Source organism: Desmodus rotundus, chromosome 2 (assembly GCF_022682495.2).
Source record: "Desmodus rotundus isolate HL8 chromosome 2, HLdesRot8A.1, whole genome shotgun sequence".
Taxonomy (NCBI): Eukaryota; Metazoa; Chordata; class Mammalia; order Chiroptera; family Phyllostomidae; genus Desmodus; species Desmodus rotundus.
The window spans coordinates 112,215,059-112,238,128 of record NC_071388.1 but is presented as its reverse complement, the minus strand read 5'-3'; the positions used below and the strand labels follow the sequence as shown (position 1 = coordinate 112,238,128).

Sequence of the window (23,070 nt, the reverse complement as noted above, 5' to 3'; positions counted from 1 at the left end):
AGTTATGTAATTTGTAGTATTTTGTTATGGCAGTCTTAGCAAACTAATACATACATATATACACATACTTAGGTTCAATGCTACAAAGGAAAAGATCTAGAAGACTGGATAACAGGGCACTTGACCTGCTATAGGAAGGTTTCTGGAGAGTATGTCAGCTGTTATAAAGTCTAAAAGATAAGTGGGATGGTTTTGACCATAGATCTAGGATGACTTTTTAAATTTAAACACAATATTAAATCATCAAATAAATATCCTTTATGCCTGTTAATTAAGGTTATGTTGCTAGAATTGTATGACCTCTTCAGCTAGAGAAAGAACAATTAATGACTGATTAGAATGGATTGCTTAATTGTTATTTTTAGAAAGCTCTCTCTCTAAATCTTACCATTCAAAGAACTAGAGCAATACTGAAAAATTATGTGTTTGAGGGAATATGATAAACACTATTGCTTGTGCCTACTAGAAATTAAATGGGCTGAGCTGAGATGGCCTCATATTGAAGATCGAAACTTTCCCACGGCATTTGGTGATTCCTGAATCTTTGCTAGCTGTTTCCTTTTGCCCAGGAATTCTGTTCTGTGCCCTGTGATTAACTGTGGCCTTCTAATAATCATTAGGGGTGCCCAAAGGCCAGGTAGGAAACCTCTGCCCAGAAACCTCCTCTTCCATCTTTTGGGTTCCATTAAGTTGTGCTGAGATTCATTCTTTAATCCTGAAAATTCCATTCTGGGCTTAATGTCTCTAGTGATATCAAAGCCTCATGTTGTGAAGCTGGAAAGCTCTGAATAAAATACACTCTAATGAAAAACCAAAAGTGATTTCTCTGCCATGTGGCCTTATTATGCCTTTTCTACTTCCTGCAGTGATATAAACACATACAAACCCTCATCTGTAAGAAAGTTTGTCCTGTGTTTAAAGACCTTTATAATATCTTTGTCTTGTTTTCTCTCCTAATGAAATAACTCCAGTAACTGTATTTGTGTAGTTTGAATGACTTACATATTCTGATAACACCCCCTAACCAACACACACATGCAGAGAGGGGGGGAGGGATAATCCTAATATAATTTAAAGAATATTACAAAACAACCCTCAAATTTGAATCTTTGGCAGCTAAGTCTATATGGGTCACAATTACAGGAGTTGAAAAGCATAACCTCTAGTAGGGAGTTTGACCCTGAATACCCCTGATAATCAAGGCTACTTACTCCATTTTCAAAAGAACAGTCTTGGGTTAATGATTTCTTTGAAGATAAGGAAAAGGGTTGACATACTGTTTTTCTTTAAGAACTCATATAAAGGTCTAAAAGAGACTGCAGAAATTCTAAACCAACTCTCCCCTTTTGCACTGAGGTCTAACAGAACAAAACTTACATTCTGCATCATGCTGAGCGCAGCTAGTCTGCAGCTCTGACCCTTAAGGCCTGAGTTTAAATTCTTTGCCCAGACTTGCTTGACAGTTGGGACTTGACATTTCAGAAGCACTAAAGTAGAAAAAACAGACTTCAATTTTACTGACTGAATCCCCATACCTCTTTCATACTGTTCTCATTCCCTAGCATTTTTCCCATCAAAAAAATAAAACTAACAATAAATGCAGATCACTTTGAAAATTATTATAGTAGTTCCAGCTTTTTCTTTAGTTTATTAATGTTTTACCAAATTTAAAAAATCCTGCTTTTATTTCCAAAGAAACAAACCAGGCTGTCTCCTTTACCTTTATAGAATTTCCTTTTTGTTGTTTTTGTTGTAATTCAGGTCGATTTGAACAATAGACTCCATTCTATGCATCTTTTTAAGAGTCTTTAAAACAGAAGCCATTTATTTTATTAAAAAATAGAACATAGTATCTATTGTTCATTGAACATATGTGGACTTGAGAGATAGAGTCTCAATGACACATGGAACTTCAGGAAAAGTGCTAAAGAACTGAGATTTGAAATGCATAAAGTAGGGAAACCAAATATTTGTTCATTAATTGAAGATTCGCCTAAAGCGCACCTTGCAGCAGGACTCCTTGAAGGTATTCTTCCTGCTCCTGTCCAGCCCCAAGGCTTCCATATAGGGTTAGAGCACAGGGGTGACTAGAACGGGAAAAGCTGTGTAATATAGGCCAAAATCTTTGGGAACAGACAGACCCTTAATAATATCTCATGTCACTTAGTGTGAGGTAATACTCTTTCTTACCAAAGAATCAAAAAGTCTTTAAAAAGTATGTCACATCTACTAAATAAATGTTGGTGTGTGGAGTGTTTGTGTGAGCACAAGTGTGTGTTGATTATAGATATGCATGATTTACTTTATAATATTTTAACCTTAGCTAAATAAGATTACAACTCTGTAAAGAAAGTGAGTTCATCATCTGTGTCAATCTTAGTTGACTCAAAAATATGTCAAAAATAAGACTACTAAGTAAACTACTTTGGGAAAACCCAATGTTCAATCCTATATATCCTATTTTCATTAATAGCCTATTGTATATTTGTCCGTAAATATTTCAGCTAATGCAGGATTCCTTTAAATTTTAATTTTTTAAGCTGCTGAAGATATAAAGACATGAATATGGGTGACAGCAAGATGCAGTGTAAAGTCCATCATCTTGGGAATCCAAAGGAAAGGCCTGAGGATGAACCCCATCATACCCATTTAACTTAATTCTGATTCTCAGTTTGCTCCTGTGCATTCTGGAAAAATAATAACTCCTTCATGTGCGTTACAAGTGTATTTTTTTCATTACATGGCTGGTTCTAGCTTCAGGTCTAACCCTCCTGAGACCCATAGCATTGTTGATTCTACTTCCACAACTCCCTCAGTGACATGGTATTCTCAGCTTCTTCTCATGCCCACATGTATAAGGCAATCAAGAAAGAACATGACAAAAATAGAAAACTAAAAAAAATGCAAGATAGAGTTTGCACTGTTGTCCTTCATTGTTTTAAAACTTTATCCCAGAGAATGAGCACACTCAGTTCCCTTCTATTTTGAGAATGCATTCAATCTGCACTCCTCTCCATAATCCCCAATGCACAAAGCCCAAAATAACATCCCCCCCCAAAAAAAATGCCAACCGCACAGAGCCTGCAAAACGGGAATGGATGCCCCAGGCATCAGTGTCCTGCCATTACCATGGGGGCCACCTTCTCTTTTTGACCTATGGTGTTAGGAGCACCTAAGGTATTCTGAAATAAACCTTGAAATACCTGGATCCTCTGCTATTTTCTGTTTTCTATGATGTGTCATTATTGGGACAATGGTCAATACTTTCTAGTTCTTTATACATGGAAAATTTTCATCTCTTAAAAAGGCAATATTATCTCAAGTACCTTGGAAATAATTTCCTAAAAAAATGTAAGGGAGAAGAAAGCTTTGTTTGATTTTTTGTTTGCTTTTTCTTCTGTCTTTCCCCCATGTAGAAAATTGCCAGCAGACACAAAACCTTGATCCATTTGAAAGAAAAATTAAAGAAGTTCAAATTTGCCAAAATTGAGAAAAGAATCAAGCAAGAAACTTCTGAGACAAACTTCAGAAACTCAGTCAGCATATTTTAAAACCTCATTTTACTTATTTTTTGAGAGACAGTTCTAAAATAACTGGCGATTTTTTCCCCTTCTGCAGCTGGGTAACCCAACAGTTTTCCCAGCCACTATCTCACTCATAAATATGTTTTAATAGGCTGACATGTGCTTAATAATATAGGCAGCACCTGGATGCTTTAGAGCAAAGTGCCGCCTGGGCTGGAACTGTATTAAAACTACATTTGTGACCTGAGGCTGACAATTCTCTGTCCTCAAACATCTTGCTGATTAAAAAGCAATAGCCCAGTGCCAGCTTACAATTTTCTTCAAATAAGGAGGACTGAGGTTTAACTTTTATAACTCTGCACAGGAAAAATATTATGTCCCTAAGTTATTAACTCACCTCCATTACAGGAAATCTTATAAATTTTATAAAAGTCTTATGACTGTACACATTCACTTAGCTTTTATGACTCTATGACTATAGATAGGTCTTGAGTCAGTATAAAAAGAAAAAAAAAATCCTAAATAGCTTTTCAACACTGTGCCAAAGATTCTAGATACACTATCTTATTTTATTCCAGCAGAGTCTTGTGAAGAATTTTTATATCTTACATTTAGATAGACTCTAAGCTTCTGCTATCCACACCCTTGCATGGTTCTCTCAGGTAAGGCACAGCCTAAACTTACTGAGTTGTTTCTAATGAACAGAATATAGCAAAAGTGATGGGAGGCCACTTCCAGGACTAGGTTACATGAAGACTATGGCTTTGTCTCATGTGGTCTTTTTCACTGCCTATGGCTCACTCACTCCAGGGTAAGAGTGCCCTCATATCATTAGGCAGCTTTCTGCGGAGACCATGGGGTTAAGCTTGCAAGTGGGTCTTCTGAGGCCTGCCATTTGCCTACCAGTGAGCTTGGAAACAGATCCACCCCCATTTGAATACTGAGATGACCGCAGCCCCAGCTAACAACTTGATTCCTGCCAGAATCACCCAACCAAGGTACATCTAGATACTGACTCAGACACTGAGATATAATAAAAGTTTACTACCACTAAAATTTGCTATAATTTGTTTTGCAACTGTAGATAACTAAAATGAGGGTAATGAATTACCCTCATTTATATATGAGACAAAGTTAAGAAGTTTATCCAGGGCCAAAGAATAGTAATGAAAAGAGGTGCCTTTTGGACCTGTCTGATTCCCAGACCCAGGCATTTCTGCTATTCCCAGGGGCTTAAGGGGCCTTTGTGTTCACTTATTGGCATTTGAGGCTCTCCCATAGTTTGACCTAATCTTGACTATTAAATCCATTTTTTTCGATTTAACTTAATTTTTTCTAATTTATTTAGATAACAAAACTCACAGTCCAGTGCAGGAAGAGAGATTTAAAATAAGTAAAAATGCAATGCCATGTAATCCAGAATAAATATTGGCCCAGGGTACACAGATGAGGCAATTTGACTAATATGGTATATACAGGGAGGGTGATCAAAGATTTGTTGAACCAATAGCATGTCTCAGTCCTAATCCAATGCCTTATGTGTGGCCTGACCTCAGTGAGTACCTCCCAGCTATGTCAACCCATTGCTTCTGGAAATAGTGAAGTCACTGATTAGTAAGATAACAAGTGGAGAAGGAGGGGGAAAGTTTCACTGTTTTGTGTTAAAGAAACAGCAGAGCCAGGGTATGACTTGTTTATAGATTTGTTCCATATTGCTATACATTAGAATAAACACTGTATACTATAAAAGTAAGTACTTTCCAAACTTTAACTATTAGAGAATAATTTTTAAATTTTTGCCATGGCCAGATGCCATATGTAGTAGTATTTACATAATACGTCAAAATGTATATTTAAAAATATTTTTAAAAACTCATAGAATTAGGTGACTGCAAAAAGTCTGAGGGTAGTGTGGCATGTAGGGAAGCTATACACTGTGAAGTCAGAAAATCAGGATGAAATTGTGGTGTCATCACTTATTGTCATGTGATTTTGGAAGTTATTTGGCCTCTGTGATTCACTTCTTCATCTAGAAAATGGAAAATAATGCCTTTCATGAGTGAATATAGTGAATTCCATATAACATATACCATGGCTGCAGAGACCTAGCAAAGCATTCTGCGACTGGTCTATATTATGCTCAATAGTATTAGATAGGAATCCTTGTTTCCACTTCCCAGATGAGAGTGCTGAGGGACAAGGAAATCAAGGGACTTGCCAAAGCCCGCATAGCTAAATCTGTTGCCTCTTCAGACTGAGAGTCAATTTGTGAACACTGGATCATCCTCTTCCCTGGGAATCAGATTCTGTATGTTTTGGTCAGAATATCTAACATTTGTTGACTTGGCTGAATTAGAAATCAACCAAGTGGTTGTGAGCAGATGGTACCTGTGAGGATTTCAGCTGCCCGTTCTGTTGCTTTCTGAATCTGGAGTCTCAGGGTTCCACCCTCCAGGCTCAGCAGCAGGATGCCCGAGCCCTCAGACAGCTCTGTGGACAGAAGCAGACCATCCTTGTTCCATGTTCGAAACTGGAAACCCACTGAGAGCCCATCAATTTGGGGGATGCCGGGCAGCAGCAGATAACTGCTGCTGGAGTTGACAAATGTGATGGGAACAATTTGTGGTTCGGAGCAGGAAAAAGTGACATTGCCCTGGAAAACAATAAAAATGAAACATATAAAAGCCATTTTTTATTCTGCAGTCTGACAGCTGATATAAACAACCACCTGGAGCTGACCTTAATTTTAGGATCATTCCACATTCAGCTGCAAGATTTTAAAGGAAAAAATGTGTCAGCTTTGTTTATATACACCAGCAAGATTGTGTCCCATTCCTGTGTCAAGGATCACAGTGCTACCTACAAAGATGGCCATCAAAGACCTGGGAGGAGTGGGGGGATTCAAAGCATCTTATTTTTTAAAGAACCAGATAAAAAAAATAATCACATCAATTTATTGAATAAATATGCATTGAAAACCAACTGTATGCCGAGCAGTGGGATAAATTTTAAAGAGATACACAGGAAAAGGAGAACCAAGATGGCGGCGTAGGTAGACACACTGCGCCTCCTCGCACAACCAGAACTGACAGAGAATCGAACAGTAAGGGGGACTGACACCAAGGAAATAGAAAATAAACATTCATCCAGACTGGTAGGAGGGGCAGAGACGGGCACCACCGGGGTAGAGAGGACTCGCGTGGCTGTGGCAGGACCCAGACTGGGGGAGTGTGGGACAAATGGCGCAGGCAGTCCCAGCACTAGCAGACCCTGCAGCCCCACATTTGCACAGATAAACCCAGAGGGCTAGACTCAGAGTGGCGGAGAGTGGGGCAGGCAGAGCAGCGGGTAGCACCCTGCTGCACCACATTCGCCCACAGATAAACCTGACAAACAGCTGGCAGCGAAGCAGACTGTGCAACCCAGGGCTCCAGCTCCGGGAAATAAAGCCTCAAACCTCTGATTGAAAACGCCCGTGGGGGTTGGGGCAGCAGCGGGAGAGACTCCCAGCCTCACAGGAGAGGTTGCTGGAGAGACCCGCAGGGGCCTAGAGTGTGCACAGGCCCACTTACTCGGGAACCAGAACCAGAGTGGCCCAGTTTGATTGTGGGTATTGGAGTGAAAGATTGAAATCCGGAGGACAGTGAGGCAGGCGCCATTGCTCCCACTGGGCCCCTCCCCCATGTACAGCGTCACAGCGCAGCGACCAGCATTACCCCGCCCCGGTGAACACCTAAGGCTCCGCCCCTTAAAGTAACAGATGCGCCAAGACAAACAAACAAACAAACAAAAAAAATGGCCCAAATGACAGAACACTTCAAAGCTCCAGAAAAAATACAACTAAGCGAGGAAGAGATAGCCAACCTATCGGACGCACAGTTCAAAGCACTGGTTATCAATATGCTCACAGACTTGGTTGAATCTGTTCGAAAAACAGATGAAAAAATGAAGCCTATGCTAAGAGAAACAAAGGAAAATGTACAGGGAACCAATAGTGATGAGAAGGAAACTGGGACTCAAATCCATGGTATTGACAAGAAGGAAGAAACAAACATCCAACCAGAAAAGAATGAAGAAACAAGAACGTGGAAAAATGAGGAGAGGCTTAGGAACCTCCAGGACGCCTTGAAACCTTCCAACATCCGAATTATAGGGGTGCCAGAAGGAGAAGAGGAAGAACAAAAAATTGAAAACTTATTTGAACAAATAATGGAGAACTTCCCCAATCTGGCAAAGGAAATAGACTTCCGGGAAGTCCAGGAAGCTCAGAGAGTCCCAAAGAAGCTGGACCCAAGGAGGAACACACCAAGGCACATCATCATTACATTACCCAAGATTAAACGCAAGGACCTACATCCAAGATTACTGTATCCAGCAAAGCTATCATTTAGAATGGAAGGGAAGATAAAGTGCTTCTCAGATAAGGTCAAGTTAAAGAAGCTCATCATCACCAAGCCCTTATTATATGAAATGTTAAAGGGAGTTACCTAAGAAAAAGAAGATCAAAAATAGGAACAGTAAAAATGACAGCAAACTCACAGCTATTAACGACCACACATAAAACAAAAACGAGAGCAAACTAGGCAAACAACTAGAACATGAGGGTTGTCAATAAGGGAGTGGGAGGGGGAGAGGGGGGTAAAGGTACAGAGAATAAGTAGCATAGATGATAGGTGGAAAATAGACAGGGGGAGGGTAAAAATAGTGTAGGAAATGTAGAAGCCAAAGAACTTATAAGTATGACCCATGGACATGAACTATGGGGGGGGGGATGTGGGAGGGAGGGGGATGGGCAGGATGGAGTGGAGTGGGGAGGGTAATGGGACAACTGTAATAGCATAATCAATAAATATATTAAAAAAATAAAAATAAATAAATAAAAAAGAGATACACAGGAAAAAACTTTGTTACAATGTGGAATGTGCTAAAAAGAGAAATAGCTGCCAGCTCCCAGGGGAGATGGTAGCAAGACATAACTACAGGAGCAAAGGTTTCACAAGGAAGGGGAGGTTTTCCTGCAACAAAGTGGGAAAGGAGAGATAGAAGTACGCCCAGCCAACTTTTTCAGCAAACTGCACATGGGGGTGCAAAACGTTTGGAGAAATTAGCAAAATGGCATTCCTGGGGATTACAGAGAATGGTAATGTTGCAGAACATTAAGTGGAGCAGGGAGGGCCAGGGACTATGAGGAAGACTTTAAAAGCCCTTTTATGCCTGTTAATGTTATCAGTCAAACTTAGAAGCAGTGAAATGATTTGGGCAAGAGTTTTAATTCATTTAGAGTGTTTTCAAAAGCATGGGGAGGAGAGGGTGGATGAAAAGACTTGAGGTGGGGGATATTAATTGTACATAGACTAGAATCAGAAGGAAGAGGAAGAAGATTATCCTTAGTACAAGTAAGGAAAATCTGGTCTTAGTTTATTTGAGGATGACTAGAGTAAGCTTCTGCAGCAGCAGGAAGTTACAGGGAAAGAAAGAACTATGTGTATGTGCCCAGCTAAGCCATGTGCTGGAGTCATTTCTACTTGATGAGTGAGAAGAAAGCAGGGGATGCCTTATAAATCATGAATAGAAAACCACTTGCATTTTTTCATTACATTACATTATGAAAACCACTTGCAATTTTTATCTCAAACCCTATAACCAACCACATGCTGCTTTCCATCCCTACAATTCATCAGTATTAGACACCAAATTAATCTACAACAATGCAGCAAACTTATTCTGGTAGGTATAACACAATATTCTCATCTGAATTGTCATAGACATATCAAGTTCCACATAAATCTTTCCTTCCAAGGCCTGAATGGCTGCCTTTTCATGATGCTTAACATGTAGCCAATGCCACTTATGCAAGAAAAGTCAGGTAGTTTCGAAAGGATAATACCTGGCTTGACTAGCTGCCTGTTTTCAACTTCCCACTAAGGTGGCCAGGTAGTGGGGTAGATACCTAGTATAGCTCAGAGCAGGTTAATTGTTAAGCTGTAAATACCTCATAGTCTGGAAAAGTCTCCTGGAGTCCCAACCATGTTTGTGCATGATTGTCTTGTATTTCTGAAAACATGCAGTTATCTCCAAACAAACTTCTACCAATAGTATATTTCTAATGATTCACTCATCAAGCAGGCTGCTATGAATATACTCTTGCTTTAATCATTTGCTTTAGCTGCTTAGATGTTTTCTTCTCTGTAGGCTAGATCCCCAGAAGGTAATTCATGTGTCAAAGTGTAAAGCTCCTGCTATCCATCAAAAAAACAAAACAACAACAACAAAAGAAAAACAGAGTTTATGCTGCCCACTGAGACTGCAGGAGGCCAAACACTTCGATACAGATCCCATGTGTTCCTTACAATAACACTGCACCTGTTTAAAGAGTGTACAGACTGTGCTTAAAGAAGGTGAGTAATTTAATAAAACCCTTATTCCTCATCAGCAGTGACAATGGGAAACAAATCTTAGTTTGGAAGACATTGGTTTTAGCCACCATTTGGTACCGTCCTCCTCTGTACTGGGAGCCACCATTTAAAAAAAATCTACCAACTTGCCTGACCAGTGCAGCTCAGTGGATTGAGCACGGGCCTGCGAACCAAAGGGTCTCTAGTTCAATTCCTAGTCAGGGCACATGTCTGGGTTGCAGGCCAGGTCAACAGGTGGAGGACCATGAGAGGCAACCACACATTGATGTTTCTCTCCCTCACTTTCTCCTTCCCTTCCACTCTCTCTAAAAATAAATAAAGAAAATTATTTAAAATATATCTCCTAACTTGCTCATGATATTCACTGTTTTTTTAATTTGCTTTTGTTTGATTTCTGGTGGATTTCCATTCAAGAACGAAAATATCCCCACTGATAGCAGTTTAATTGAGATGGGCTGTCTTCTGAAATAAGCAAAATTATAAATACTCCTGCAGTGAAGTGAGGAGATATCAGAAATTTATTTTCCTTTTTTTTTCCTGAGCTTAGTAACACCTCATCTGGTAAGAAATTTGCCATAGCAGAGCGGTACCCCAATTTTGAAGCTGTGTGGAAGGGAAATGGATGGAAAGCAATGCAGAGACTGCAGGGAGGAGAGTAGGAGATTGTAAAAATTCCCCTTCTCCCTTGTGGGAGCCAAGGAAACTTCCCCCTCACCCATTTAGTTTTTCTGGCTGGTCAAATAATGTAAATGATATGCAGCAAATCAGCAAGGGAAATCAAATTTGTAATGTGTGTGCACGGGGAATTCACATTAGCATGAAATTTCAGTAACAGTGAGGCAAACAGGGTTATACATGACATTTGGGTCAAAGGAGAAAGCGGGGGTAGGTTTGGGATTTCAAAAGGGAAATAGGCAATTCAGAGGGAGCTGAGAAAGTGACAAAGTAATTCTTGCTAGACAAGTTAGAAACAATGGGGCAGAGAGGAATCTGGTGAACAGATTTTTGCATGGATCCATCCCTACCCATCATACTTAATTCATAGATGTTAAAGAGAATATGCTAAAATGATTATAATAATCCCCTTCCTGAAGCAGGTTTTTCTATATGAATCTCTTTAAGTAGGAAGGGGGAGGTAATATAAAACAAAACAAAACAAAAAACTCTTCCTGAGTTTATTGGCCTTCACTTGATTTCTGCCTGAAATAATTTGCATGCCATGGTGGTACATTCTGGGGAGACTCATTCTGGACCTCAAGATCCTATTGGTTTAAAATCCAATGTTTAGCTCAACCTTAAATATTTTCTGAGGGTCTTTAGCATCAACGTCCATGGAAGGTGGCCCTCAAGAAATTTGGGATCCAGAAGAACTGAGATTCTCCCCTTTGATCAGCTCACTCACATCTGACAAGAAGTATGGAAGGTCCCTTTCTCAGACTCACTCCATTACTATAATATCTAATGGGCCTCAAGTACTTGTGAAGCAGGCAAGGGGACTCAAAATTTCTTGAGGAACACTCATGAGACACTCAGGTATCCCTGACTAGATTCTGGGGGTAAGAACTCCAAATTGATGCCTCAGGGATTCTCACTGGTTAAGTAAGACTGTGTGAAGATCAACACTCTGCTCATCAGGAAGCAGGAAACCTTTAAAATGTATTGGGGCATATCCTCCATCTTTAGATGGTTTCCTTAGTCCACTGCTGGCCCTGCACCTCCACTCTCTCCCCCACATTCCCTTCATATTTTGCTCTGCTATCCCCACCCTCAGTTTTTAGAGCATACCCCTACTATGTTCTCCAATGCAGAGTCCAAGGGCGAGTAGAAGAGGCAAGATGGGAGTGGATGGGAAGTGACTTCTGTCCCAAATGTGACCCAACTCTTCTGGGAATGTGAGTGATTGCAGTTCACAGCTTCTGTGTTGACACCTGCTTACACGCCCTCCCAGCCATGCTGGCTGCAAGCAGAAACTCACCAGTCCTCAGGAGTATCCATATCCAACCCATCCACCAAAGTAGACAGAAAAAAAATCAGCTAAGTGACAAAGTGCTACTTTTGAAATCAACATGGACTATTTAATCTTTTTCAATAATGCCATTTGTGACTTCAGAATTCGTCTTAAGTCGGTGTTTGAGGGAGTTGCCGCCAGTGATTTAGAAGAGAATTTTATGATGCAAGACAATTTTCTTTAGAATAGTGCCAAAACAGAGAGTGGCAAAGAGTGAGCAGTATACATTCTACCTTATACACCTCTTTAATCTATTAATTCAACTGCCATCCCATCCCCCTGCCTAGAAGGTTGCTCTGTTCCCAGACTTTCTCCATTCTCTGTGTGCTTAATTTATTAGAGACTTCAAAATTTCTCAAGCATTGTAAAACAATGTGCTAAGCACAGAAGTTTTTAAGTTATATACGTGAATGTGATCATGATCTTTTGTACTCTATAGTCATTAAGTGCCCATTTTGACCATAATTACTAATTGGATTGTAAGAGTAGGATCTCTGTGGATGAAGCATGAAACTTTGAAACCCCAAATATATGCTCATAGATTATCTTAGAAAGACTGCCCACAGCTATGTAAAAACACTGTCTTGTACCAAAACCAACAAGGACTAATGTTGGTCCCTATGTGACTCGTAAAGTTTGATGGCTTCCTAAGGACAACCAGGCCCCTGAAACACAAGCATCATGTTTGTGTGAGTGGAGGAAGCAAACCCTTCTCATTGATTTATCCTCCACAAGGAGACCCTCCCTTGAGAGGACAGCATGAAACCCCTATTTCAACAATTGCTGTGCTGGAACAGAACATAGAGTCATGTACAAAAGAAGCCTGTCCCAATCTGGAAAGTCACAAAGGGCTGCCTTAAGGAGGCAACATTGGAATAGAGATTTTACAGAAGAGCAAGAGTAGCTAATTGGAGAGTGAGGAGAAGTGTTGTATTATCTGAGTAGAGAGGGAAAGAATTGCTAAGGCCTGAGGCACAAAAGCGTGAGGTATATTTAAGGGTCTGGCAGGAAGTCTGCTGACCACAGTCTAGAAGGAAGCATAACAGCAGGCAAGATGAAGTGAAAAAGACAGAAAGGCATATAATCCTATACTCCTTTAGATCATGTTGAGGTACCGGAAGTTGATCCTGTGGTACAATAAAAGGGGTTTAAGAGAGGTGAAGAGGGAACTGATGTAGAGACCAGTACAAGCACTCACATGCACCCCTCAGAGGGGAGCAAAGACTGTACTGTGTGCACAAAGGGTGGCCCAGGGCCAGCTTCAGGTGGTTATTGCACCCATGTCAACAGCAACAGTTAAGGTCTTGTGGAAAGTTCTGTCTAGAATGGCAAATGGGGAGAGGGAGAAAAGTAACAAATATTTTGCTGCTAAAACTGATAGGAAATGCTGTACAGGACTAAGAGGAAGGAAGCTCAGGTGTGGCTCCCACCCTCTGTTATACAAGGGACTTCAAATAAGAAAAAGCAGAGATGACTTTTGCTGCTAATTTTCCCCTGACTTGGCTCCACCCCCACCAGGGTGTGAAGACACACTGACAGCAAACACAAGTCCTTAAGCTCACTTGTCCCAGCAATTTTTAGAGTTAACTATGACAACCTGCTCCCTAAAGATACTTCCTGCCTTACTCCCTCCACCAGGAATGACTTTTTCAGGTTTCTGCACCCTCCCTCACATTCTCTCCCTCCAAGGCTGAATGGTCCTCCTTCCTGGCCTATGTCTCAGGCCTTTCCAGACTCCCTCCATCCCTAAAACAGCTTGTACACTGGCTTTTACTGCTTTTTGTTACCATACCATTTATTCATATATCCACATATGTGCAGAACACAGATATGTGTAATGTGACATTACATATATCGTATTTCTTATATTGCCTCATAATCATTATCTATTCTTTAATACTAGTATAGATCTTAAATATAATGCATTTACAATGAGGTGTAGAGCATCTGGCTTTGACTTCTGAGAATAAAATGAAATTACTCAGTTTAGACAGAATTGAATTCTTATCACAAATATTTACTGGGAAAGTCATATCTTCTCTGATCCTTATTTTCTGTTGTTATGGTTGGGAGAATAATGATAGAGGGCTGATTCAGGATCAGATGAGAACATGTACCTGACTAGTTCGTTTTCTGTTTTCCCAGGTCTGTCCCTTTCTTCGTTAACCTGAGATGAGTCACTTCTAGAGACTTAGTTTCTTCTTTTGCTGGTTGTTGAAGTGGATGATTCCAGGGTTTTCACTGGTTCCTTCATTCTTTCGGAATCTGATACTGCACACTCATGTTTGTATCACCTATGTTTTATTTGGATGGTGAAAAGGCATCTCTGAATCATTTCTGTTGTTGTTATGAGAATTGTAACTATGTATTTACATTTTAAAAGACCCTGTTTTATAATATTTCAGGGAATAAGGAGGGAAACCTAGGCCTTTTCCCTACCAATTTCTTTCTAACTGCAAGGAGTAGAACAAAAGTTTCTATACATAATGATATAAAAATAGTAAGTAAGCAAAAGATGATACTCTTTCATATTTTTTAAAAAATAAACCAAATTAGTAAAAACCCTGTTGTCAATCCATTGTCTATTCCTCCTCCTCTCCCCTTTTCAGGAAAGGATCCTACAGTACTTCACAATGAGAATGCTGGATCGATGCCAAAGATTACCAGGAATTACAGTAGTTAAAACTTTCTTGGAGATGATAAAATGAGAGAAATTATATGCATGTCACTTAGCTAGGTGTTGGTCCAATGGCTGTGCCATGGGAGTTGTAAGAAAACAATGAGAGAGAATACAAGTTCTGAGCTACACATTCCTTCCAAATGTATCCAGAACACAATGCCACCACATCTGAAGTTTGTCAAACGCTGACTGAAATCCAATAAAATCCACAAAACTAAAACCTTTCCTCCATCGTGGAGCGGTTCAAGAATGTCTTCCAGTTACAGCATAACCAATTACCATGGTTTCCTGGAGACTGACGGGCAAGGAACAATGAATAGAAAGAACTTGGTATTAATTAAGACTTTGTAATGTGACTACTGATTGAATTAGATAAATCGTCATACATAGGCCTTATCTGGGTACAGAGGGACCAACTTCAGAAGATGATGTTCTGCCTACGGATACAAAGTTGGGAACACCTTCATAGTCTGAATCTGAGTGTATGATAGATGGAATAGACTGAAATATATTAAACAGTGAGCTAATGGGCTCCATGTTTGTCAAATATCCCCATACATGTAATCCATTATCACTTGTTCATAGGTCACAGGGTGTTTCAGCAGAGAAAAAACTGCCATAATCGACTAGACTAGAATGAGGACTAGCAGAAGTGAGAAGAAAGACATTCACAAATGGCTATATTTGTGTTCTGTGATTGAACATATTTATTTGCTTATTTCAGTTGAGGTCATGGACGCACACGGTAAACTTTAGACCTAACAGCAAAAACTAACAGTGTCTGAATTTCTCACATAGACATTACCTTTCTCTTATCTCTCTGTGAGGGATTCACTCCCTTTTAGTATTTCTTCTTACTTGCCAATCTTGTGTTGGCTGTCCAGGACACAGCTTATGGCTAACAGGGCCTTCACTAATGACTTGCTCATAGGTATTTTCCATTTCTGTGCATTTTACTCCAGTCAAATTTTAGGCAGTGATGATAGCCACCATCTTTTTCTAGTTATCTTGGTTTGGCAAGTGCATTCCTTTGGATTTGTTTCACTACCCAAAGGCACCTATTGCCTGTGACACTAATAAAGCCACTTAGCTATTTTGTGGAAGGCACCAGGAAGTTATCCTCATCTCTGCTTAAATGATAATCTGAAAATAGAGAAGCTATAGGCAAAAGGAATGGGAGGAGAATGCAAGGCCCCCAGGATACGCAGCAGAATGATATGGTTGGAATGCTGTAGCCTCAGACATGGGCCTGGCTCCCCAACAGCTGCATCAGTTTCAGGCTCTGCCAGCCATAGCCTCACTACAGTCACATATGTGGTTTGCTACACTTGCTGCTCTGGCCGTGTTTCCCTGCATGCTTATCATGCCAGAGGCAGTTGCCCCACACATAGCATTCTCTCAGGATGAGCCCAACTCTTACTGTGCCTCTGATGTGTGGGTGGAAGGTGGTAAGGATTGGCATCAGCATAGACCAGAAATCTATCTGACAGGTCTGAGACCTGGGATCTCTAGCACCCAGGCACCCAAGAATCTCACTGTCTGGTATACCCCACAGAAAAGGAGAACAAAAACAGGGCATTGAAAGAACAAACCACTCTGTTGTAAAAGGACTTGAGGTAATAGATAGTTAGGAAAGAGTTAAGAAATAAAATGAAGTCACTATAGTCAAGATGCTAAATTACTAAAATCAAATGGATTGAAGCTTGAGGAAACAATTCTAGTCTTCTTTTAACTAGCCTGGGAACTTAAGCCTTTGAGCTTTCCAGTCCTGATTCAATGTATGAATATACACAAAAACTCCTGTAACACCCTAATTACCCCCTGAAGGACTAGGGAAAAAATGTTTACATATACTGTTCACCTGACATGTATTATCCAGACTGTCTAACCCATTATTCAGACCACAATTCATCTAGAGTATTAACATCTCAGACCAATCCAGGGGCTATGGATGCAGGCCTGATTCTTCTCAAGAATGTACTATTTACTTTAAGAACCCTCATCGTTTCTTTCTTCTTTGGAATCCCTTGGGTATTGCTTAGTTTTGTTTTCTGTTTGCAAAACCTAGGGCCCTTGGATAAATGTTTATTTTTTTTCTAGGAAAGCCTCTAGATTATTTTTGAGTTTTTTCAACACTAATAATAAGTTGGGAATAGACCTTGGCCAAAAGTAGAATTAGTTTGAATCAAGTCTGGGGATTAAGGCAGCAGCTAGAGCAAGGAACAACATGGGTGAATGAGAGAGGTAGAGGATGGGTGTCTAGTGTACTTCTGTTGGGACTCTTCAAATACTGTACAGCCAAGTCCTGGTACATCCCTTCCTTAGGTTCTGAGTGCAGAGGATATGTCAGATATGACAGAGCAGAAAACAAATTTTAAGACCTCAAAGGAATGCAGCAGATTCAACTTGAAGTTCTGCTTGCCTTGACTGGTTTTAGATTTTCCTAAATGTGACATTTCCAAGGGCTATATCATTTTTATTGCTAGTGTTTGTTTTGTTTTTAATCATCATCTAGATATCACAACACACTGGTGAGTAGAAAAATAAAGTTAGCTGTGCAAAGCTGAGTTTCAATCATGAACAAAGACAATCAAGTATTTATAAGCTGGGGAAAATGATCTTGATTCAGTCTAATTTGTGGGGAAATATTTCAAAGCCAGCTCTTGATTTTCCAAATGAGTACAACCATTTCTAACTTGATTTGTCTGAAAACTACCAGGGCTGACTAGTATACTATCAGTAAATATAAGGGAAAGGCTACCCTTTGAACTGAAGCTATCTTCCCAGTTAACAAACTCAGGGAGAGTAGGGGGCTAAATTAAAGCTTTTTTTTTTTTTTTTTTTTTTTTAATGCTAGTGGGGAGGTAGGCTCTTTCATTGTTGAGATAATTTATTCAACAGATATATAGTAAGCAGTTCATAGGGGCCAGGCTTGGTCCTGCCGGCAAGGACACAGCCCAGGCAGGACACAGGCAGGCTCAGCTCTTGCCTCCCTGGAGCTTGCATCGGGATGGGGAACGTGAACCATGTCATCATAACTGTAATTAAGGGCCATGAGAGGGAAGTCAGTGTTGCTGGGACAGCATTTTACAAGAGTTCATGAAGTACCTTTTTGATTTGTGCTTGGGAGCATAAGTAGGAAGGAGTAAGGTTAGGAACAGGATTGAGATAAAGGGTCAGAAGACAAATGATTCATTTTTCAAATTTAAGGTAGACTAGACGCTTAGCACTAATCTGCACAGGCACACTTTTTTTTCCTGCCTAAAGAGACTTTCCAGGATTTATCCTCAGATTTTCACTTGAGGGACACCTAAAAGAGAAACATTTTTAATTGGAGGGATCACCCCACTTATGGCCAGAGAAGGACAGGTTAGTAGTGGGAGGTTCCTCACTTGTCCCTCTCCTCTGGCCTCCCATGTGTTGGCTGTCCACAGGCACCAGGAAACAGAGATCCAATGAGAGCCACATACTAACTTTGGCCTTAGAGGTTCACTCTTGATTTTGACTTGTCCTGGCCTACTAACTCCCTGCTCCTGCACCTCCTGCCTGTGTGTGCCTCTGTTTCTGACTATTTCGTGCTTATTCCCTGTGCATTAAAGATGAACACTTCTGAGTTTTTAGCTTTTGCAAAAGGCAGTTCCTTTTACATAGAAGCAAAATCCAGGGGAGTTTCTTAGGAGGTGGGTAATGGAAAGGAATAAAAAATAGACTGATAGTTGAACTGATAAGCTCTTCTTTTCAAGGCACACAATAAAGCTATAAATCTATTCTAAACATACTTTGATTTTTGTACCAAATATTGTGCAAAACTATTTGAAAATATAAATCAAGAAGCTTAAGATATTAATAATTATTTGTTATACTTTCACAACTAAAAGTACATTTACAAAAAATAATTTAAAATTGGACTATGACTTATATAATAAGCATTATTACTTAAAAATAATAAAAAGCTGGGTATAAAATTAAATAAACAATCTGGTATATTATGGTATATCCATGTGACATACTATTTTCCCATCACTAGTAGCAGTGTATGATAAACATAAAAATTTTTGATAATATAATACCAAATAAAAAGAACAGAATACAAATTTATACATATAAATAAGATGAAATAAAACTATTTAAATAGGTAGGTATAGAAAAGAGACTAATTTGCAAAATTCTGGCTGTCTCTGGGTGGTGGAATTATGTTAATTTTTATTTACATAATTAAATTTTTCTCTATTTCTAATTTATTTACAATGAAGAAGTTTAGTAGAATAGTTTTCTAAAACTTTCATGACAGTATTTCATGAAAATATTCAAGATTAGTAATTGCCATCAAGAAAATTAGTGTGAATTATTGAGAAAAATAATAGTAGTTAATCTAAGAAGGTATAGGATATGAAACTCAATGACTACCATTTCTCAAATGGTTTCCACTTCTGAATAATTTCTGAATCACATGTCCCCTCTACTGCAATCTTTTAGTATGTGTTTCTTCTACTCAAGGTGGTGGTAACAAATCATTAGGGTAGTATAAAGCCAAAGGAAGGCAGTGTGTGCATGTGTGTGTGTTTGTGTTAATCTTTTTCCTTTTGAGTGAACTTTCTTTTCCGAACCACTTAGCTTATCCTACATACAAAGCAACTGTTCACTCTACACACTCATATGGTGCTGTTATGACTACATTCACTTTAGCGAGGAATAAATATGTTCCTAGATCTGAAAACATAATGTGGGATTCTTAGTTCTTGGGTAGAGATTGGAAAAGTAGCAAATGTGTGTGAAAGGCAACTATCTCCACTGTCCTGGAAAATTAAGCAAATTTATAGCTCAATAACAAGTATATTATAAAAATAATTATTTCAATTTCATAAATAATACTTTATGAAATGGGAAAAACATATCTAATTATGATTACTACTGTTATCTCTATATAAACATTAAAAAGTTTTCTTAATAAAAATAATTTAAAAAGGGAAGATGCAACTAAAATTTGCATATTTGTATAAAATATGTATATTTGTGATAGATAATCTAAATTAAAACTGTATAATATAAATATAATGAAAGCCATGTATATAATTTAAAACTTTTTAGTAGTCACATTAAAAAATTATGGAGACAGATATTAATGACTTAATATGATCACTTCTCTATGTACATAAACATTGAGTCATTATGTTGTATACCTCAAACTGATATAATGGTATATGTGAATTATAAAAAATAATCTAAAAAGTAAAAAAAAAAGATTAACTTAATTTTAGTTTGAATATTGTTTTTAACTAAATGCATTCAAATATTATTTAAACAAGCAATCTATATTAAAATTATTGAACTATTTTCACTTAGCAATGCATCTTAATTTGATCTAGCTACATTTCAAATGCTCAATAGCCACACATGGCTATTGGTTACTAAATCAAACAGCATAAATCTGGAGCATTGTTGTAAGGGTGAAGTTAGAATTGGTCTTTTCTACTTTGAAAGTGAAATAGAAGTTCTATCTATCACTTCTTATATGAGAACTTCCATTTACTGATCTTAATATTTGAAGAGATTTTGGCAGGGACATCTAGTTATCTACTCAAAGTCAAATCTCCTTCCCTTTCTTGGTAGAATAACTCCAATTTATGCTGAGCTGGGTGACCACATTTCCCCACTTCACCTGCAGATAGATATCTGTGACCAGGTAACTAAGGCTGGCCTGTGAGGTATGGTGTGGTGGAAACATTGTGTGGAACTTCCTGGAATGCTCCTTGAATGGAGACATCTCAGCTGGCTGGGGTACTTCTTTTGCCTTCTCTTCTTTTTCTCTTCTGAAGCTTTACATCTGCATATGACACTTACTTACATTTCCAGAAGCCTATAATACCCTCAGGGTGGAAACAACAGAGTGAGAATGGTCAAGTAGAAGGATAGAAGAATTAGTATCCTTAACACCTTAATGGGCTGCCAGTCTACATTTTTATTTTATTTGGGGGAGCCTGAGTGGGAACAAATGAATATGTCTTACGTTTTATTGAGAAAGCCCATATTTCTAAAAATTACAAAATATGTTTGCCAGTTAAAAAACCTATGTTTCTAGAGGTTAATTCATATTTATAAGATTGCCAGTCTAAAGAAAGCTATTTCTTACTTTTAAGTTTTTACTAGAATTTAAGTTTTCTATGGTTAAGAATTCTAATTAAGATGAAAGGAAATTAATGTACATATTGGGTAAAAGAAGGTATAAGTTCTACACAGCAGAGAGAAAGAAGGAGCTTATACCCTTTGCAACAGCATGGATGGAACTGGAGAGCTTTATGCTAAGTGAAATAAGCCAGATGGTGAGGGACAAATACCATATGATCTCACCTTTAACTAGAACATAATCAACAAAAGAAAAAAGCAAACAACATATAACCAGAGACATTAAGTTAAGAACAATCTAACAATAGCCAGGGGGTAGTGGGGAGGGGATAGCAGGGAGAGAGGATTACAGGAACTACTATAAAGGACACGTGGACAAAATCAAAGGGGAAGGTAGAGGTGGGGGAGGGAGGTGGTTTTGGCTGGGGTGGGGTGGAGGGATGGGGAGAAAAGGCATACAACTGTAATTGAATAACAATAAAAATTTTTTAAAAAAGAAGGTATAAGTTATAGAAATGCATTTGTGAGGCAATTACATTAAACATTATAGAAGGTTATGAAATGAAATCTTGACAAAGAAAATTTTATGTGTGGTCAAGATGAATAAGATTGTAATAAATTTAATGAAGTGAATTTAAATATCAAAAATATATCATGCAAAATTAGTTTGATTTTCTCTTTCTCTGTTAAAAGGACAGTTTCCCTGTACTGATTGGTTTATTCCTAATATATGTGAAGTTTTCTGCTTACAAAGCAAAGATTCTGTGTTATATCAAAATAGTTTTCTGTGCTTTATGTTGTCTTATTCAGGTCCTTGATTTCTTAGGCAAACTGAATCTCCTCAATAGTAAGGACTAAAGTTTTACTAACAATTATGTGACCTTTTATATTTGCCTTTAAAACTTTCATTGTCACTTTAGTAAAGTGGGTAATTAAGTATTGTTTCATAATGATCTGTGATCTCTTTAGTGAAACATCCAAACCTTTTGATATGCTTGAAAAATTTCGAATTTTAAAAAGACTCTTTTCTTGACTTGGAAACCTCACAAGGTTTGTTTTCAGGTCTTATAAAAAAGAAATATTAAATTAATTAGGTGTATTTGGTACATTAAATTGCATGGAAAGTACTGTAAAATAAATGATGAAAATCTTCTAGGGTATATTATATGGGTAAATATTATTAATATATGTTGCAAAAATATATGAAATTGCTAAAATTCGGATATGCCCTGATAAAATGTTTTCAATTGCAATTAGAGTTACATCAAAATGTTGTATGTTATACAGAAGAGCAAATTTATTTTTCAATTGCATTGTATTCATATCTTTAACCATGTCTTTTTAATTTTTGTCATTTATAGACAAATTTTGTTTTGCTTTGGTGTTTCTGCAATTATGTTTCATCTTTAGAAAGATCCATTGAAAGGACTCTGACTTATTCTGAAATTGAAATTTCTAATAAACTTTCAGATTATACCTTTACACTGGATAAAGATTTGAAAAATTTTAAGAAAATACCACATTCATGAAACTACTAACAAAAGATGAAAATAAACAAGAATTATCTGCATGAAACTGAATGAACTGCTAAAGGTAATTTAATTTTCATGACTTTTTGTTTAAAATGTTGCTGACTGGTTTTTAATCTTTTATTTTCCAGATATAAGTAAATTTGTTTCTCTTAAACTACATATGACCTAGAGCTATCTAGTAAAGTATACCTTTGTAACCAGAATTGAAACATTTATCAACATATTTTTCTCACTATTTCATCCCTCCAGAACTTAAAAACTCAGTGAGTACTATTTTCATGGCAATCTGGTCATTTGTATAAATTCAATAAGAATTTATTTTCTTTGTCACATGACACAATTTGAAACTGGTTATATTAACAAGGCTCTTACTGGAATATCATGTTTGAAAGAGATATTCATAGACACAGGTATGACCACATAGCCTGAAGTAAAGAGATTGTCTGTGAAGGCCAAAATTCCCTTGGAAAACAACAGCAGCCTTACCAGGTGAAGAAGGAAAGTCACTTCCTGCCAGGTGTAGAAACTTGAGAATATTTGGGGAATACTTGACAAGAGAAAAACTGACACAAATCTAAAGGTACTGCAGGCATAGTCTGATGGAAGTATTTGTCTCGGCCTCTTAACCTCAACAGGTCTTTCAAAGTTCAAACTGGAGATTTCTTATGAAAAATTCCAGCCACGGCCAGTTGGCTCAGTTAGTTTGAGGGACATCCTATATACCAACAGGTTTTGGGTTTGAGCGCCAGTCAGGTCACATGCTTGGGTTGCAGGCTTAATCTCTCTG

The 23,070-nt window shown here is 38.3% G+C and overlaps 1 protein-coding gene across 3 annotated transcripts in view; it reads right to left on the bottom strand.

Moving 5' to 3' along the window:
- CNTNAP5 (contactin associated protein family member 5) overlaps positions 1-23,070 on the bottom strand; it is a 981,662-nt gene that overhangs the window by 429,019 nt on the left and 529,573 nt on the right. For all 3 annotated transcript variants that reach the window (XM_045203156.2, XM_053918555.1, XM_053918556.1), the window contains one exon: positions 5,913-6,177. In XM_045203156.2, coding sequence (XP_045059091.2) covers positions 5,913-6,177 — 265 coding nt within the window. The remainder of the gene's footprint in view (positions 1-5,912; positions 6,178-23,070) is intronic.